Below are 19,411 nucleotides of genomic sequence, written 5' to 3'. Positions count from 1 at the left end.
CTCTTGCAGCCATGTCCAGGGAGGTTGTCTACAGTCCTATGGACCTTAAACTTCTGAATAATATGCAAACTGTATTCAAGCTGCTTGGAGATGGTCTTTACCTTTAACATGCTTGTCTATAATTTTCTTCCTAAACCCCTGAGACAACTCTCTCCTTCAGCTTTCTCTGCTCCATTTTCAGTTTGGTACACCATCGTTTTTGTCCAGGCCAGTTTCATTAGTTTTTTTTTTTTTTTTTTTAATTCTTCTGTTGAACCACAATTCAAAAGCAATGTCTGATTTTTATTAGTAAATTTTTCAGTCGATTTTTTATTTATTATTACTTTTGCCAGTTTCAAGTTATTTCAGTGAGCAATGTGGGTTTTTTCTTTCTTTAATGGAAGGGTACCAACAATTTTGTCCACATGTGTAACTTTTAAATTGTTTGGGGAAACAAGGGGCTGGACAATAAAGCTCAACAAGTGACAAAAGTGGGATAATTCACATTACTTGCTATGGTTCAGACACTCAAATTTTTTTCGACACCAAAAAAAAGTAGGTAAAACAAAGATCTAAAATGTGTTCTTTGTGAGAGGGTGGACAGGAACAATAGACAACCACAGGAATCTAACAACTCTATGAAGGGTGAACACAAAAAATTAAAGCAGAAAATAACATAATTAAGTATTTTAAATGGTTAATGTTTGGCTGCAGGATAACTAGACTGCAGTCATGGCAACTGATATGTTATAACCTCTATGCAGGGAAATTCACAAGTAATAGGTACGATGTTTCCAAGAAACTACTTCAATCCACTACAATATAAACACATTTTAATTTAAAAACTCTGGTCACTGACATTTCTAGAAATATTACACTGGGATCGTTTTCTGGAGTGATGTCAACATCTTAAATTACTTTATATGTTGTCAATGTCATTTCTTTCCTTCTTTCGCAGAATCCTCATGGTACCATTTCCAAAAATTAAAATGAACCAACTTATACTCAGAGAAAGATGTGACTACAAACAGAAAATCTAAATACTTTTTTATCTAACATATCCATGTTTGCATTTGATGTATTTTAACCAGCCTAAAGAAAAACACAAGTCACTATAAAACTATAAACCAACAACAAACATTACCTGGAACCACGTCCTTTGAAACTACATGAATTTTGGTTGGGTGCAAATTATGATTAATGCTAATATTCTGATTTTTCCCTCTGAGGCTGACACATGCTCCTTTTTGAGGAGAATGATCATGATTTACCACTCGAGAAAGGTCATGTTATGTCATAATAATATTTGACACCAAAAAAAAAAAAAAAAAAAAAGCTGTGTTTCAACAACGTGCTTCAAAACTGAGAAAATTGTGAGTATGAAGAAAATCATTTCTTATTAATACTGCTCTTAAAACCAAACATATTGAATCTCCAACTAGTCAATTTAAATGTTATTCAATGACATCAATGATTATTCGGTTCAGAAAACTTAACAAAAAGAGAGTCTTCTATATTCACACCCTACCCCTTCCCAAAAGACAAAGTTAAATACAAACTAAAATCCCATACTAAATGTACAGAGAAACTCATGTTTCACTTTGTCTGTGAACAAAATGTAGCGTTCACATTGTGACAAACAGTGCAGGTCAGTTCAGTAGGTTTTAGAGTTAATCCATCTTTGATTCTGCGTCCTCTTTCATTTTTTGTTCCTGCATGCGACTCCGAGTGGAACCTCCATGAAAAGAAAGAAAAATAAATCATTGCTTTTTTTTTTTGCTTTTTTTTTTTAAATAGAGGATCATACAGCTACAAGAATTAAGAATTAAGATTACAGGCAAAAATGTACAAAGATGTTTTTACTTACTCATCTCTGCAAGCTTTTGTATCAGTGCAGAATCTCCATCAGATTTGCTGCAAATAAAAACATATTTCAATTCAGCCAATTTATATACAGGACTGCTGATTTGTCCAGAGTGTACCTGCCTCTCACCCACCGGCCCCAAGGATCATGCATATACCGTCCTAAACATATAAATGATTTCTCCAGCACTGAGGTAAAATGTAAATCAACCATCTATTAAATTTTATTTGTTCACAGAATTTGCTAAGATAAAGTGTCCTGAGACTTATGCTGCAATTTTAGTAGTAAAAACAGACGTTTCTGGCTCAATGCTTCAATACTTAGTTGCTATAAAGGTTTACAAGCAATGCTGATGTAAAGCCACCATGCCAAATATAGCTCTATTTGTGACCAACCTGCCGTCGGCTTCATCTTGGCCATCCACATCAAACCGTAACCTCTTCTGCTTTGGAGCAGAGCCGAGATCCAGAGTCCTCTTGAAGGAGCGATCGCTGCTGTTGACCATCTGGTTGATCTTCTGGAACCGATTGGACAGCTGCAAATGAAAACAAAACAGGAAGAGTGCAGTGTGTGAGGAAAAGACCACTGCTTCTTATGCTGTTCAATTAATGTTCTACAGGGCAAACAAAAGAGACATGTACCCCAAAAGATTCACCGATCGATACCAGCATCCTGTAAAGGAAATAAAACAAGACAGAAAAATAAATTAGCGGACAGGTTTTAATTACAGCATGATTCTACTACAACAGTGGAGTTTATTGGCATTTTAATCAATCAAACGAGTTGATTAAGGATGACATCAATATAAACAACTTACCTGGAGCGAGGAGTCATGATACCCGGAGACATGCGGGGGCTTTTCAGAGGGGAGATGTACACGTTGTTGCTGCCAGGTACACGCAGAGGTGAATTTGGAAATTTGTAGGGACTGCGTGGTATTTGTGGGATTGGGGAAAGGGTAGGCGGCTGCAAAAATAAAAAAGTAATCAGTGGGTTATGTGTGTTTACATATAGAAGACTGTCGAGCCAATGTGGAGAGGTGTCTCACCCTGAGAGATGCATACTGCAGGATATTGGTTTTCAGCTTCTGCATGAACACTTGGTTGTAAAAGACAATGATGGAGTCATACTGGCCCTCAGTGATCAACACATGTTTAAAGGTCTGCAACATACATTGTGACATGAAGAGGCAAGAAGTTAAAATTGCTATATGACACAGTAAATGAAAACAACAGCCAGACTTGACAGCAGTGCGACAGAATTATTGAAATTTTTAAATCACCTCCTGGTTGGTGTTGGGCATGTTCTTGTAAGCTGTGACAATGGTCTTGAAGCGCAGGTCCACACTCTTCACTTTACAAATGGCATACATGGCTGACATCATCAACTAGAACAGCAATTAAACGCAGTTTGAGAAAAAAAAAATACAAGACAAAAAAAGAACAAGAGTAAGTGAAATTAAAGAAAGAAAGTAGAAACTTGTGGGGTTACCTGGTCGAGGTGACGGTCTCTCATCAGCTCGTACTCATGCTGCAGAGTGTGCTGAAATAGGGTCCAGATGATGGGCTCCAGTTCAGGGTGGGGGGACAGCAGGTAGGAGCAGAGTATCTTCAGCCTTGTGTAGGCCAGGCGGTACACTAGAGTAAGAGTTAAACATATAATACAGGTTGGCACAAAGAGCAACAAGTATGACAAGTAAAACAGAGATAAGAACTGAAGGGCTACTGAAACGAACACATCCAACAGAACAATACTTACATTTTTTAATATATTACATAATTGAATACAAATGTAATGGCATTCATTATGTAGTCAAATTACTCTGCAGTGTCATCCATCCCATTTGTAAAGTGGACGTGGCACAGCTAGGACTTTGTTTTTCTGCACTTTTATTATATAGAAATTATTCAGCTACTCAGAGACACTTGAGGATTTATGGGAATAAAAATAAATGTGCACTGATTAAAAAAAGGACTTGAATGCCATCTTACATTTTTTATAGAAGAGACTGAGAGAGTTGGACTTCGGGAGATGTGGAGTCTGGCCGGCAGGCTGGGACAGGGCCTGACAGGAAGCTTGTGAACTGGGTGTGGCTGGCGAATCAGGAGGCAAGACACGAAGGCCCGGACGCATTGGGGACAGATATCTGTAATGACAATGGACAAACCAGTGGGCTCTGCCAATTACACCATTACCACTGAAGCAAACATTACAATTTCTATTAGAAGTAAAGCACAGACAAGTACAGGGTTGCGAATAAATTATGTATTGTTTGTTTTTATTAATACCATAACTTAAATGGACTGACAAGCTTGTGTATTTGACACGACTTGAGTCGCAGCAAGTTTACACCCCTTAAATAAAAGCAATGTAAAGGCACTCAGACTGTGGACTGATGGACTCACAGGTCAGCAGCTGTGTGGTTGTGCTGCAGTGGTTGGCCTAAGCAGGCTGGTGTCTCCACCTGCTCAGTTACTGAACCCCCATGTTCTTGTTTCAGCAGCTCAAATAGTGGGGAGTCCTGCAGAGACACAAACATGATTTACATTTAACCCAGCACTCACAATTTTTACAATGCATCTAACATAGTGTTGAGAAATAGCATTTACTGGAAAACAGCTCAAGGAGGGATTTTTTTGTTTGTTTTTTAATTTAGACAAAAGGGGAAAAGATCTTCCCAATGTTTAAATGAGGGTAATATTTCCACCTCTGATAAGTCCAGAAGCTAATTCAGCTTTTACTGATGCTAATCTATATCTTCTGTGACTCTACAATATCAGATCCAGAGTGCACACACACTACTGTCTCAACTGACTGTCTGTCTTATCTTAAGGACAGAAGAAACCACAGAAGGAAAGCAAGTCATAAATGTAATGAATACAGTGTATCTTCTCAAATGTGAAAAAACATTTAAGTTGTTCACCAAATAATATAATCACAAAGGAATTACATAATATAAAAATCAGAATTATTGCCAATGTTGATAAAATATGAAACACTGTTTTAATCCTTGGTCATTTATTAATTTCAACTAGTGCATATAACCCTTTAAATTCATCAAGACTCCATCTATCTGGTTTTGGTCATTGCATCAGTATCATTGCATCAGTATCAGTGTGATCATCAAAAAGTTTATAAATATATTTTAGACACTGAATTTGTGTTGCAAAAACTCGGCAATCAAATTCTAATTAGGGGCTGAAAACACGTCTGTTTCTTATGTGATGACGCCAGGACACTCCCTTCATTATACTATCTTCTTTTAGTGATTGTCAAGGAAATCCTCTTATCTGAAATCAAAATATCTCTTTATTTAAACATACATTCCCGGTAATTACAGGAAAAGCCACACCTACACACAAAATTGTCCTCAGCATTTACAAAACATTTTAAATCAACACTGAAAGACATACAGACCAGTCCCACATGCGACTATCTGCATGTACACACTGACAAAGATCAGAAATGAGCTCATGCATGGATGTGGGTGTGATTTACTACACAGCGATTTGCACAATGACTGCAGGTACGGGCCTGCTATTGGTACATTCGTCACATGTTGCCACACCCGGCTGATGCCAGAGACAAATACCAAGCAGACCTGGTATTTGATACAGTGAAGTAAGGGGGACACCAACACTGCTGCATGTTATCAGGTTCAGTGACAGCATTACTCAAGACTCCTGTGTTTATTGTCAACCACGGTTTTGTGCTTAAAGTCTAAACTAACCGGATTAACTGTTTGAAAACTGAAAGTGAAACACCCAAACCAATCAGAGTCATAAAAAGAAACCATGATAACGCTATGTCAAATATTGTATTAACAGGCAGGCACATATCTCCTGCTGAATACACAAACCTCTAAGATAAAATATGAGACAGGTCACAAAACTACTCTGGGGTCCAGTAGTCAAGAAGAAAGAATTTTAAATTTAAGTTTAAGTTTAAGTTTGAACAGAAAAATGTGAAAGTTATGAGCCACAACAATATCTGATATCTGAGTGTCCTTATTCATATAGACAAAGCAGCAAATAATGGGAGGACTTTGGTCCCAGTGGAGGCTCCACCCGTTATGTTTTAACAGACCAGTAAGTTCTTTGCCTTGGAGTCTCTGACAGGCAGCCTCCGAAAAGGGTGCTGTTTTACTGTCTGGCAGGATCAGGGTAAAATAATCTCCACCCAGACCCTGAGGGTCGACGAACAAGAGAACGGAAGAACTACTTGTCTGTCCACAGAGCTAAGAAGAGACGCATGATTCTCATGGATGATACACATTTAACTGTGGATGAAAAGGAATGAAAACTCCACTTCCACGAGGACTGAACTAAATAAGGGACAGTTTCCACACAAGGAAAATATATGTAATGGACTGTGGATATCATAACAGGTAGTTGCTTTTCTTGTTATTTCACAACAAAAGGAAGGAAAAACATTTCAGTCCACCCTATGCTTCGGCAGAATGACAAGAATGAGTCTTGACTTTACTAACAAAACCATTTAACTTTCCCTGCCTGTTGCACAGGGTTGAGGTAACAAGCTGAAAATGGATTTTTATGACTGGTGAAAACATTTCCACTGTGTAAATGTTCCAGATGTACCAGCGTGATGTAAAGATGGATTACAGCACCATGCAAACTTACAACTTCAGCACACTGGCAGTCACACAAAATAACATCAACTGCAGCAAGAACGATGACTTCAAATACCCTCTGTACAGCTCGTTTTTCAGCCTGGTGTTTGTAGTTGGACTTACTTTCAACATGTTGGCTGTATACATATTTGGCTGTACGTTTAAGCAGCGAAATGAGACAACAACATACATGATAAACCTTGTGGTTTCAGACTCTCTTTTTGTTCTCAGCTTGCCTTTTCGGATTTTTTACTTCATTAAACGTGACTGGCTGTTTGGAAGTGTGCTCTGCAAGATCTCTGTGGCACTTTTCTACACCAACATGTACAGCAGCATCCTCTTCCTCACCTGCATCAGCGTTGACCGTTTCCTGGCCATCGTGCACCCGTTCCGCTCCCAGGCGATTCGTACTAAGAGGAATGCCAAACTGGCCTGCTGTACTGTGTGGGTCATGGTCCTTTCTGGGAGCATACCCACAGGGTTTCTTTTAGACACCACTTCACCCAACTCCTCCACAAACTTCTGCTTTGAAAACTACTCCAAAAAACAATGGAAATCTGAGTTGTCCAAAGTGGTGGTGTTTATTGAGACTGTGGGCTTCATCATACCGTTGATGGTCAATGTCTTCTGCTCGGTCATGGTGCTACGGACGCTGAGGAAACCCCAAACTATAAGCCGTGGAGGAACCCTTAACAAGGCAAAAATCTTGAGGATGATCATTGTCCATCTTCTCATCTTTTGCTTCTGTTTCATCCCTTACAATGTCAATCTCATCTTCTATGCCATGGTCCGCTCCAACGTCCTCATGGGATGCAATGCAGAATATGTAGTCAGAACCATCTACCCCATTGCCCTGTGCATCGCAGTGACCAACTGCTGCTTTGATCCAGTCATTTACTACTTCACTTCAGACACCATTCAGAACTCCTTCAAACACAAGTCAGTATGGTACAGTGGTGCCAAGCTTTTCGACAGACTGCAGATGGACAGCACACAAAGCAGTCCAGGCACAACACTCAAGAGGATGACACTGGGGACGATGTCATCCAAAACGTTTGAGTCCACAGTCTAATATCTATTATGTGACTTAGTAAAAACTCAGTGAGTACTGCTAGTGAAACTGGAAGCAGAGTGGCTGCTGTGACACGCAGCCACAATTGTTACGGAGGAGTCACTCTGATCTATTGGACTCCACGGAGAGCCACCACTGGGACCTCTGAAATTGGGTGCAGCAGCGTAAATACCCTCTATCAGGGTGAGAATTCACAACAAAAGTTAGAATGAGTTAAGAGATTATTAAGCGCATTAATGGAAATGACAGGTGTGTAAGCCATAGTTGTGCATGCTGCTACATGTAAGCATCGGCTTTTGCACACAAGTCACTGTAATTGTAGTCATGAAAATTCTGCTTGGGCTGCTGCTATACCAGTATTACCGCTTGTTTGGTGTACTTTACTTGCAATTTCTATGTATTTGTGGCGTTGCTAAGGCTTCATCTACCAATGCTTCCAAGTAACTGTAATAATGTAGTAGTAATGTCTATACACTGACTAATCATGCAGGTACTAAGACTACAGGTATTGTCCTGGGCCAGCAACATGAATGCACAGTGACTCCATATATTTCAAATACAGATTGCAGGTGTAATCATTAATTGTGAGCTGCACTGCACCAGCCAACGCTGCACTAACAATGCCAATGGTTTTGCCGTATTTAGATAAGCAGTCCTTTCATTTAGAACATTTTGAGAAGGTAAACAGATAAAAACATGCAAAAGTCAGAATCTGCCCTAAGGTATTCTGCATATACAAAACATCTGGAGTGTGTGCAAACTGAATTCAAAGTAAAATAAAACGCAAGAAAATTTCAATCAGCTCCTTTGCACAGAAATCGCAGAATAAATGTAAGAACAATTGAGTACATGGGAAAATCTCTCAGTGCAAATGCTATGTAGTTGAACGCGTGTGAAATATTTGTTCCTTCTTGTAAAAGCAAGACCAAGCACTACTGCATTCATGTTGAGAGGCTTGGCCTGAGGGTCTGAGCAGACACATCACCACCACTGCGCGATGAGAAAAATTGTGAAACCAAATCATGCGAGTGACAACATGCCTCAAGGGAGAGGAACATGTACAGAACAGAGCACAGAGGTGGTTGCTCCAGCTGTGACTCAGATCTGGTGTATCATACAGATTATAGATGTAAAACTTGCTTGCTTGAGACAAATAAAACAATTAGCTGTTTCTTATGCTGCCATGTTTGGACTCTACTATCTGGCTATGACTATTCAGTACTCAGAGGGAATTTCTACACTCTGGAAAAATTAGGTTTTTGTACCGGATTCTCAATTTTTGTGCTGAGAATGTCATTCAGACTCAAGGCTGACATAGAAACTATATTGTCTTTTAATAGTTACCAAGAATGTTAATAATAGAAATAATTTTCAAAGTGCAAAGGTTAACATTTTAATACAGTACACATTTTCACCAGCCTGAAAGTTTTTCTTTTTTTTTTTTTAAATTCACTTTATGTCTGACTAAATAATTTTCTCTCATACAAATGTCTCTGTCTCTCTCTACACTGACATCCCAAGGTGTGTAATGATTGCACCCTCTTTCAGTCATTTACTGCTCTTCCTGACTGACACGTAAAGCTAAACATTCACTACAGTCATTTGTGTAGGTTTTTTTAACCCCCCCCCCCCCCCCCCCCCCCCCCCCCCGTGAAGGTACAGTAATAGAAAAATTTGCCCTTAATAATTCAACACAAAATTTAGATGAATCAAGCAACCAGGTGGTTAACATCTGTCAATACCCTGTGCAACCCTTGAGCATTATGATGAAGAGGAGAGGTGGGGGAGAGAAAACTAAAGGGAAACAGAGAGAGAGAGAGAGAGATATAAAGAGAGAAAGAGCGAGAGAAACACACGGAGAGAGGGAGACCCTGTGTAGGTGTGAACTGCTACAGCATCTTCACATGCTCTCCTGCTGCTGAACCTGAAGTGACTGAAAAATAACTTGATCACATTTTCCCTGCATTGATGCGACCCTGACTCTGGTGAGTAATGAGGTTTTATCTGCTTCAATATTTTAAGCAGTTTTGCATGAATAGTAAACATTTTTTATAAAAATTAAGACAATCAGATGAATAATCTTATCAGGTTGATCAATTCCACAAAATTCTTTTAAAATATTTTTCATTTCTGTCTTTTACTAAGAAAGAAACACATAAGTTACACATTCCTCAAACACTTGAATTGGTAATAACTGCATTATCATTCAGCAGCTGTTATACTATCAAAGCTCACAAACTCACTATTATAATGTGTCAGGGAAAAAAGTTGCTTATGATTTTCTTTACAAGGCCGTGGATCAAGTGACAAAATCAGCAGCTAGAGAAGAGAAAATATGTTTCAAATGCTGTATCATGTCACACAAATAAAGTAGTATGAAACGTAAAGTCCCTGACAGTCAGATCCCCCCAATTCTGACTGGAAAATGCTTAAGCAGACGTTTGCATACGCTCCACAAACTATAGCCTGAAATGGCTGATAAAATTAAATGAACAACTCTGGCAATTTAAACGAAAGGACATAATGAGCTTCACCCAGGGCAATAGTATTACACTATGAAGTATGATCTTTTTCTCCCACCTGGCATGTAATGAAACCAAATGTTTGCTTGTTTTATGAGAGCAGGAAGATGCAGTTAAAACTAAATTGACCGAATTCATCTGAATGTCATCTTGCATATCAAACATTAACTGAGCTGTGTAAGCTGTAGGAGTGTATTCATTTCACCTCTGCAAATTTACATTTCATAAAAACATTTAGAGTTTATTAAGCCTTTACCTGCTAGTGGTTTAACTGCTCCAGCAAAAGCTACTGAACCTATTCCTTACTCCCATCTTATGATCACTCCAACCACTCTAATTTCCTCTAGATATGAAAGTGACGCAATCATTTAAAGGAGTGGAGCAGCAGATCATTTTGAGACATGGAGCTGGGGAGTATGACTCATACACCCATTGAGCCATTCTCACCTCTGTCTAACTGCACTGTGGACACCAGCTACCGATTCACCTTTTATCAAGTATCCTACAGTGTCATCTTCCTGCTGGGGTTGGCCACCAACAGTCTGGCTCTGCGCAGGCTGTGTCTGTCTCCATGTTCCATGAACAGCACAGCTATCTACATGGCCAGTCTGTCAGCTGCTGACTTGTTTTTTGTCATCTCTCTGCCTCTGAGAATCTACTACTACCATCAAAAGGCTCAAGCCTTGTTCTCTAAAACAGGAGACCCTTCCATTTGGACTCCTACAGTGACCTACTGCCACCTAACTTTCACGCTCAAATACATCAGCCTGTACGGGGGCATCTTCTTCCTCGTGTGTATTGCTGTGGACCGTTACTTTGCTGTAGTGCACCCACTGGGATCAACATTTCGCAGGCAGCGTGTTGCACAGCTGTTAAGTGGTGGGATCTGGTGTTTGGTGCTGGGGCTCAGTGTGAGTCTGCCTCTACTGCATTACACAGCTGCTCGCCAACACCAGTCCTGTCTGCTGGACCCGTCCTCACAAAACCACCGTGTAATTATCCTGGTAGCCCTGGGCTTAGTGCTGGGGTCGTTTCTGCTGCCCACTGTGCTGCTTCTCTATAGCTACTGCAGAGTTCTGAGTGTGCTTCGTCAGCTGAGACACCGTTCCCGCAGCCAGCGCCGCAGCTGCCAGCATACTCTCGCTGTTATTTACTGGGTGCTGGGCATCTTCCTGCTGTGCTTCCTCCCCTATCACATCAACTTGCTAGGATACACCCTCACACACATGGGCTTGCTTCCCTATTGCGGCCTGTCCAAGTTGACTGAGGCTATACACCCTGTGGTGCTATCATTAGCCAGCTCCAACTGCTGCCTCAATCCACTCATCTACTATTTCTCCAGCAGCCTGGTACACAGGGGAGGGCCTGGTGGTAGAGGCAGTGGCAGCTAGTGACACAGATAATTTCACACAGCTGAAAGCAACCCTGTCTGAGCATTAGGCTGCTTTTTTTTTTTTTTTATCTGATTTATACTACAGAAGAGGATTTTGTCTATTTACTTGAAGAGTAGCCTGTTAACCATAATGTGTGCACGTCTTTGCAGGTGAAACAATAGATAACTATATATGTTAAATTTGTCACCTGTGCTTTGCATACACAGGTGTTGTATCTATGAAACACTTTTGGGTTCAGTTTTTTAATGTGGAACATGCTTCATTTTACAAAAGTGCTGCTTAAATATGGAGTAGTTGATCTTATATTTTAGTCATGTTATTCTTCAATTTGCACTAATCACTACATTTTAAAATCTGCAGGTAGCATTCAGTTCTCATGGGACAATAAACACTATAGGTGGATATATTTATAGTGTCTATATCTTTATGTTGTGTACAGTATGTGTGAATCTTATTTAAGATTAGTAGTGGTGAGAAATAAAACTGACCGTCCTCCAAGAAATCCTCTCCATGATAAGGTTCTCGCAGGTCTCCAGATGTTTGATGACATCTTTGGTCAGAGTGGGGTCAGCCTTAATGAAGCTCTCGATAACTTTGTAGAAGTCGAAGGCGGCAAGGTTGAACACATCCAGTATCCAGGGGAAACACAAATCGGTTTCAGCTAGGTCACCAGCGCCACCACTGTTGTATCCTCCACTCTTAAAACTGCTCTCTGATCATGAGATGCAAACATTATTTCAAGTTGTCACACATTAACACAAATATTTATTTACTGTTAACTATAAGACACACAGTGTTTGGTATAAATTAGTAAGCAGATTAGAAGACACACCTCCATATGTTGCCATCACCACCTCCAAAGCACAGGCCAGAAGTGAAGTGTGGAATGTGGAGTCATTGAGGAGTTTACTGGAATGGAAATCATACGACTCAGCTCAATGCAAACAAACACTTCACTACATTAAAAAACAAAACGCACCCATCATGAACAGAAGCAATAATGGGCATCATGATTTTCCCGTAATTTGACAAAAATTGAAAAAAGAAAGAAAAAAAAATATATATATATATATATATATATATATACCTGAAATTTTGCACAGACAGTCGTTTCTCTTCCTACAAAACCAAAAGAGTATTATCACAGAGGAAAAACAATGAGTGTGAGTCATTTCACACACTGTGTAGTTCAGCTAAGGAGTGAGAACTTCTGTTATTCAGTCCACAGTTGTGAGCTGTTTCTTTTTGACAGACTTCACTGTCTTACTACACAAATAAAATTCATAAGGGTGCAGAAAGTAAAATAGAATAGTTGAAAATAGATGTATTAAATAGAAATGAAACAACTTGATGTACCGATTTCAGCATTGCCTCCATGACTTTGTAATACAGTCTGACACCGAGGGTATATCTCTGAAAGACAAAACACCCCAGTGACACATTTCAATCACTTCAGCAAAGCATTGTGGTTCACAGTCTTCTTGAGCATTAATTTATACCTGCTTGCCAAGTATTACACAGCCAGGGCCCACTGCCTGACCAAATCTTTGGCTGAATGCCTGTCCAAGTGTCTCCAAACGCTTCAGCACATCTTGTGTCGGGTCCACAGTGCAATTCTGCAAAGAAGAAAACAGGAAATATACCAAATTAAGACAGTAACACAAAGTTTCATAAAGCAATTTCATTAGTGGCAAAACTTTAAGGGACCCACTTTGAAATAAGTCGCCAGGTTAGTAGATGGTTGGTCGCCACTGGAGGTGAGGTCACCTCTCAACTGCTGAATGGAGGTCATGGCAGCTCTGATGACAAAAGCAAAAATTGAAAAACTGAAAAAAATGAAATAAAATAAAAAATAAATCACATTACTAAACAAGAGAAACACTCTTCATTCTGACTAGGGAGTGTTCACACATTTTTTCCAAGACGGTTTGTGCTAACTTCGTAGCCACACCAGACAAATAGCTTAAATTCATGTGAACGGCTTTTTTCTTGCTCAGTAGTTTAAGCATTATGACATGATCACAGTATTAGTCAGAACAGGTGAGTACTGCTAGACGCTCACCTGACTGGAGTCTGGGGAGGGATGAGTACAGCGTCGTCATCCAGCAGGTTTTTCTTTGGTGTTCTCTCCACCTGTGTTCTGAACGCAGGAGACTATTAAAGGAATTCATTTAACAGACCAGCACCAAAACACAACAGATGAAGAAATAGTAAATTACATCTCAATTTTCGGCGCAAGAACAGTTTCGTCTCCATCAAAAAACAGCCGTCCATCAATGTCTCTGCTCTTGAGGTAGTGCTCTTCATATTGCTGGTTGAGGTCGTTCACCTGTGGTAACAATTAATTCATAAACTTGTAGTTGGGCAGTTCCGCACATCAAAAATTAAACAACTACTGCACCCCAATTTGCACTAACAGACTGAATGCTCTCAAGCAAATCCTAAATTGAAAATTCAGTAAGGCTAAATCCAAAAGTGCAAGATGTTAAAATGTACCAAAAACAAATGTATCAAAGCCTGCTCTGTATAGTTCCTAGAACAATGCTAAGTTATTGCTGCTTGTACATGAATTAATTCATTGTCCATATATATTATACATAATCACAGAACTGACCCATATGTAAAAACTGTTGTAGGAGGGCTAGCTACTCCTTATACTGCTAGCTCAAACAATGCATCAAATTTAATCAGCTCTAAGTTTAGCATGCAAAATATTTATCAAGTATCATAGATGCCAGACAATGATAAGATGCAGACACTACAGAGCAAACATCTGTAGGGATTTCAACATCAGTAATTGGGCTTTACTCAGAGTTGGCTACAGAGATGTAAATCTATATCTTGAGCCATATACCCTTGTAATCACATCTGCCAGCTAACACCACTAAATACATTTGAATTGTTATTGCACAAGATCAAGATTTGTCTAAAGATTGAATGATTAAAACTGTGTCAGTCTGTCTGTATCTGTTTCAAACTGAAAAAAAAACATCTATGAAACAAGAAAAGGATCCGATTTCTCTGTAACTCAATTACACAACATTCTCAGACGCATCTGTGCAATAAATAATCTCTAGGCGAATGGTTACAGCACATGCTACATGACTACAACATCCAGAGATTGATTTCAGCTCTGAACTTTTGCTTCATGGTATAATCCATCTTTCCTGTCTGCATCCTTGCTATGAACTATCCAATAAAAGGCATAAAGCTAACAATTCACCTCAGACCTTTGGTTTCTTTATTTACTCATACCCCTCAAAGACCAGATCAGTAAAGTGAGACTTACACATTGTTTACATTAAACACTTATTCAAACAATGTGTTTCATCTCTCTATCCCCAGGGTAATGTAACAGTGAAATAAATATGTATGCTTCTTGACAGTAGTGCGTTGCAAACAGTGGCTTCCTATCTCTGATGCTGTCGTACCTGCTTCTGCAATATAAAGGGTGTTCATAAAGTCTCTTTACAATTTAAAAAATATATTACAAAGGCAACTGATGAGATATCTTAATCAGATTTGTTCTATGTACTCAGTGGTTATCAAAGTTTTTAGTCACATTGCATTTGTGTATTTCAGGTATCCTGTTGATGAAAGAGGTACTGTTAAATGAACCCCTAAAAAATGGCTACTCCTCAAGAAAAGGCACAATGTGTGTCATGGTTTATTGAAGCAAAATCAGATATCACTCCCCTTGACTTCTTTCTATGGGGATATGTTAAAGATATCATGTATCGAACAAAGATACGGGACATCACTGATCTAAAGCAAAAGATCACTGTTGCCATTGCCACCATTGATGAGGCTATGCTACAGCAAACATGGCAAGAAATCAAGTACTGTTTTGATGTGCTTCATGCAACTAATGGTGCCCATATAGAGGTGTATTAAATGAGGCAAAAAAAAAACTTCAATATCTACTCCTCATTTTGTAATAATTTCCACATATTTGTCTGTTCAATTGCTTTTGTAATAATTTTTTTTAAATTGTTAACAGACTTTATGGACACCCTGTATTACCCTGTACACACTGAGTACACATTGTCTGACACCATCTGTGTAAGAGCAGTAAAGAGAGCAACCAAAAGCTGTCAGACACTCAGACCGTTCAACCATGACAACTGCAATGAGGAAGAGATAACTAATGGAAACAGTAAGTGCAGTGCGAAACCAAATTAGTAGTGTTGTGACAACCAGTCCTTACCGGAGGAAATTCTGGGACTCTTGAAAGATCCAGCAAGTCCAGAAAAGCTGAGAAACTGGTCTGGTATACATTCTTCACCTGCACATACAATTGGTAAATTATACAAAGGGCAACAACATGTAGAAATGGTTCAACATGAAGTACATGACTGTAAGCGCTAAAGAAAAAAAAAAAAAAAAAAAAAAAAAAAAAAAAAGAGGGCTCATACCTCTTCTGTACTGCATTCATTCTCTTTGCACAAAGTTTCAAGAAGCTGCACATTAATCTCTGGCTCTGGAGGTCGGGATTTGGCTTTGCTCTGGTTACGACGAGATGTCCGTGTTGGAGTGCTCTGAACTCTATTCATGGCTGATTTTGAGAGATAAACATTTGAGAGGTTAAAACAACCTATGGGAGTCTTAAATAATAAATACTTTCAGGATACGCATGTTTTTCATTGTCCATGGCTCAGAAACATGTATATACTATGTATACAGTATTATGGTATAGTTAATCCTGGTTGTCATACATATCTTTGTAAGCAAATATCAAAATAAATGAGCTGCCATGTTTACAATCTTACACAAAAATATTTTTCCAGTTGTTTGTGGCTACAGTGAACGAGAATGGTGCTTACTGTAAAGAGGCTGCAAAAGTTCTGAAGGACAGCGTTTGATAAATAACTCCAGAGTGCAAAGCAGCAGCTGGAATGATATGACCAGGTCATCCTCCATCTGCAACGTCCTTCCTGCATACAGCACAGACGCAGTACATAAGAAGTATCATCACAGCGCTATCGATGCCACCTAGAAACAACAGAACTGCAAAGGCAAGGAGAGACATTTTCCAATTTTTTTGAGCCCAACGGCTGAGCATGCAGAAGGAAGGAAAGGATGGAAAGAAGAAGACAGAGCAACATGAAAACTATTCTATCAACAGTTAACAGCTTGATCCTACTTGTTTTTCTTGTTAATGTGTTAAAGGCTTAACCTACCTTTGGCCAAAAGAAACATCGTCCAGCAGCTGCGCATTGTTTCCCTCTCCCTTGAAAATGAGACACTGAACCATTAATAAAGCACTGGCATCACATTTTCATTATGATCATGCAATTATCAAAGACAACACTAAAAAGATCCTAAAAAAAGGTGCATTTCACTCATGTGATAATTAAGTTTCCAACTTACCTGCCATCAGAAACCAAAGCAAAGATTTTCTTGCAAGTTCTGAAACAAAACAAAATTTTATGATCAATAACAGTTTTGCCATCAACAGTTGTAAATGAATCAAGCACCTGTACTAAACCATGTGTTCACCCACTTTTCAAACCTCTGGTAGAGAGCCAGCGTCACGTCATATTTCTTCTCCACACGTGTCAGTGCTGAATTGACTTTGGTGCTTATCGTGTCTAAGTTCACATCCAACTTCCTCACCAGAGCCAGAAACTGCTTTACACTACAAAATAAAGGTTGAAATTGTCTAAGAGATAAAATAAAGAGGTAAAATAAACTTTGGAGATTTAATTTTGACAATAAGAGTACTGACATTTGTAAGACTAGTTAAATTGACACACGGTCATATGTTTGAAATGTGTATATTATCATGAAAAGTGTAGATATTCTATCACAGCCTGATTTACAGTATGGAAGTAAGTGCAGACATTTGATAGATTTTTACTTCTTACAGTAAAAATTATATATCAATTGTATATTGCAAAAAGCTTCTTAAACGAGGTGTTTATGAGTATGAGAACAAACACACTGCAAATCCAAAAAAATATCATCTTCACATTAGTTTGCATAGTTTGTTATTGGACCATAGTGTTTTGTCATTTTACAGTGTGTCTAGCCGTAGCAAAGCTGCACGCTACATGTGCATGCACGTAGCTTACTTACTTCAGACTGACTTCTTTCAAAACTTGAGTTAAGGTGAAACAGGCAACATCCATATCTGTCACAGTCACAAACAGACAAGCTCCCCAGAGCTTTTTCTGACTGTCCTGAAATCAAATGTAAACAAGGAATAATCTTTAAAATGAACAAACATGATAGCACATTATTTTTTTCACTGACATTGATGAATATGAAAGCCTGGTGGAGATATTATCATGAAGATTACAGCCATAGATTAGATAGAGCAAAGCAATACTACACTCTTCCCAATACAATAATATCAATCAACAATTTTGAGAATATCTGATCTAATACTGCACATTTAAGTTTGATAAAGGCACCAATATGAAGACTGTTTGGTTGTGAGGACTGGCTCATATTAATAGTTACAGTCTGGATGAGCATCCAGATATCCAACGACTTTATTTCTGCCTTTGAACAGTTTTACAACTGGAGTACACAAATACCAAGCATTACAGGACAGGATGAACTGTCCCTTGGATGGGGCAGCCTACATGACAATTACTGTCGCATCACTACTTATAAACACATACAGGGACTTCATCCATGGACTCCTGAACACCTTTCCACAGGGTCCAGGCCCGATCACACACACTGTCTGTCACATGCAGGCTCTTGCAAAGGGTCACAAACTCAGCATCCTTGTCTCTGTGTCTGGAGGAGGAGAGACCACAAATCAGCATAACGGAGCTTCAGGGCATCAAAACACACAACACAGATGACAGCAGCCTCCCCGAGCAGTAACAACAGTAATAACAGCGTTACGTGTGTCACTAAGTCTAGTACATGAGGCTAACAGACAGTAAACAGACAGTAAACAGACAGTAAACAGACAGTAAACAGACAGTAAACACAGTGGCATTAACTCTAAACACAGCTAGCCTGTGCTAACCATAGCCCAAACAGCCTAACGGTTAGTCAGCTAGAGAGAAATGCTAACCAGCTAAACATCAGGCCGGAGAGTGAACATTTACACTGAGACTGCTGATACTTCACGTCAGATAAGGAAACAAAACTTCTCTTACTTTTTAACAGACAACCCTGGGCTCTCTTTCTTGTCTGAAGAGGCACTCTCAGCGCCAGGCTTCTGCTCCTTGCCCTGTGTCGACCCAGAGCTGCGCTTTTTAGGTGGCATCTTGGTATCCGGTGAGTTAGCAGTAATTAAAAACAAAATCTTGCTCTGAGGGCGATGAAATGTGTTTGCAGAGTTTAAATCCCACCGCACGAGTTCCGTGGCATCAATACAACAACAACAAAAAAAAGACGGATTTCCTTAAACGGTGGGTGTTCGTTTTGTTACACTGTAGTGCGCGGCAGTGGATGAGAGTGGCGGTGCAGTCTGTTTCTCAGTAGTGACAGTCACTTCGGACACTCCCGGGGATATTAAGCTCTTCACTGAGTTTTCGTGACCGTCTGTCTATAGTTAAACTCAGTAAACTCAGCGGTAACAACAGATAGCCAGCGTACACCTCTGAGTTTTTCCTAAGCTCTCTGCTCTAACGAACAAGGGGCAGTGGACTTTCGCCGGCGTCACGTGACACACCGAAAACGAACTAACCCAAACTCACGAGACGAAAACGCGGGAAAATATCTACGTAACATCCGCTGATTTGCATTTACCGCGCCAGAGTCCAGACGAGGCACAAAGGGTTTGTCTAATCTGATGTAACTCTGTTATTACAGCTGCTCACACCGTACATAATCAGTGCACCGATTTGTTTAGCATGACTTGTTCATATATTAGAGACGAACAATGGGAGGTTTTAGTCAGCGACCATGAATTAAATACACCTGATACGTCAGTGAATGACAGCTGCCCTCTTGTGTTGAAGTTTATACACTATTTCAAGTGAA

At 39.5% G+C, this 19,411-nt stretch overlaps 3 protein-coding genes across 4 annotated transcripts; 2 read left to right on the top strand and 1 right to left on the bottom strand.

Annotated features, from left to right (window-relative positions):
* Positions 1 to 766: 766 nt before the first annotated feature.
* On the bottom strand, positions 767 to 19,046 carry rb1 (retinoblastoma 1). Its single transcript, XM_026328704.2, has 27 exons — positions 18,583 to 19,046; positions 18,091 to 18,211; positions 17,540 to 17,643; positions 16,965 to 17,099; positions 16,832 to 16,870; positions 16,642 to 16,691; positions 16,285 to 16,395; positions 15,877 to 16,016; positions 15,669 to 15,746; positions 13,681 to 13,790; positions 13,524 to 13,601; positions 13,173 to 13,260; positions 12,961 to 13,077; positions 12,818 to 12,874; positions 12,549 to 12,580; positions 12,294 to 12,370; positions 11,950 to 12,173; positions 4,249 to 4,364; positions 3,835 to 3,989; positions 3,335 to 3,480; positions 3,126 to 3,230; positions 2,892 to 3,005; positions 2,661 to 2,809; positions 2,485 to 2,515; positions 2,239 to 2,378; positions 1,847 to 1,893; positions 767 to 1,714 (listed from the first exon to the last, which is right to left on the bottom strand). The coding sequence occupies exons 1-27, from the start codon at positions 18,690 to 18,692 to the stop codon at positions 1,650 to 1,652; spliced, it is 2,739 nt and encodes a 912-aa protein (XP_026184489.1). The 5' UTR covers positions 18,693 to 19,046; the 3' UTR covers positions 767 to 1,649.
* On the top strand, positions 5,945 to 9,027 carry lpar6b (lysophosphatidic acid receptor 6b). 2 transcript variants are annotated; one of them, XM_026328706.2, is made up of 2 exons: positions 5,945 to 6,230; positions 6,436 to 9,027. In XM_026328706.2, the coding sequence occupies exon 2, from the start codon at positions 6,436 to 6,438 to the stop codon at positions 7,543 to 7,545; it is 1,110 nt and encodes a 369-aa protein (XP_026184491.1). In that variant the 5' UTR covers positions 5,945 to 6,230; the 3' UTR covers positions 7,546 to 9,027. The 2 variants fall into 2 exon arrangements, with proteins under 2 accessions (XP_026184491.1, XP_026184490.1); XM_026328705.2 differs by having other exon boundaries at positions 6,366 to 9,027.
* Positions 9,693 to 11,458, top strand: LOC113143207 (lysophosphatidic acid receptor 6). The gene has a single exon (XM_026328707.1). The coding sequence runs from the start codon at positions 10,469 to 10,471 to the stop codon at positions 11,456 to 11,458; it is 990 nt and encodes a 329-aa protein (XP_026184492.1). The 5' UTR covers positions 9,693 to 10,468.
* Positions 19,047 to 19,411: the final 365 nt, after the last annotated feature.

This window comes from Mastacembelus armatus, chromosome 14, assembly GCF_900324485.2.
Source record: "Mastacembelus armatus chromosome 14, fMasArm1.2, whole genome shotgun sequence".
Lineage (NCBI taxonomy): Eukaryota > Metazoa > Chordata > Actinopteri > Synbranchiformes > Mastacembelidae > Mastacembelus > Mastacembelus armatus.
This window is presented reverse-complemented; position numbering and strand designations above follow the sequence as displayed.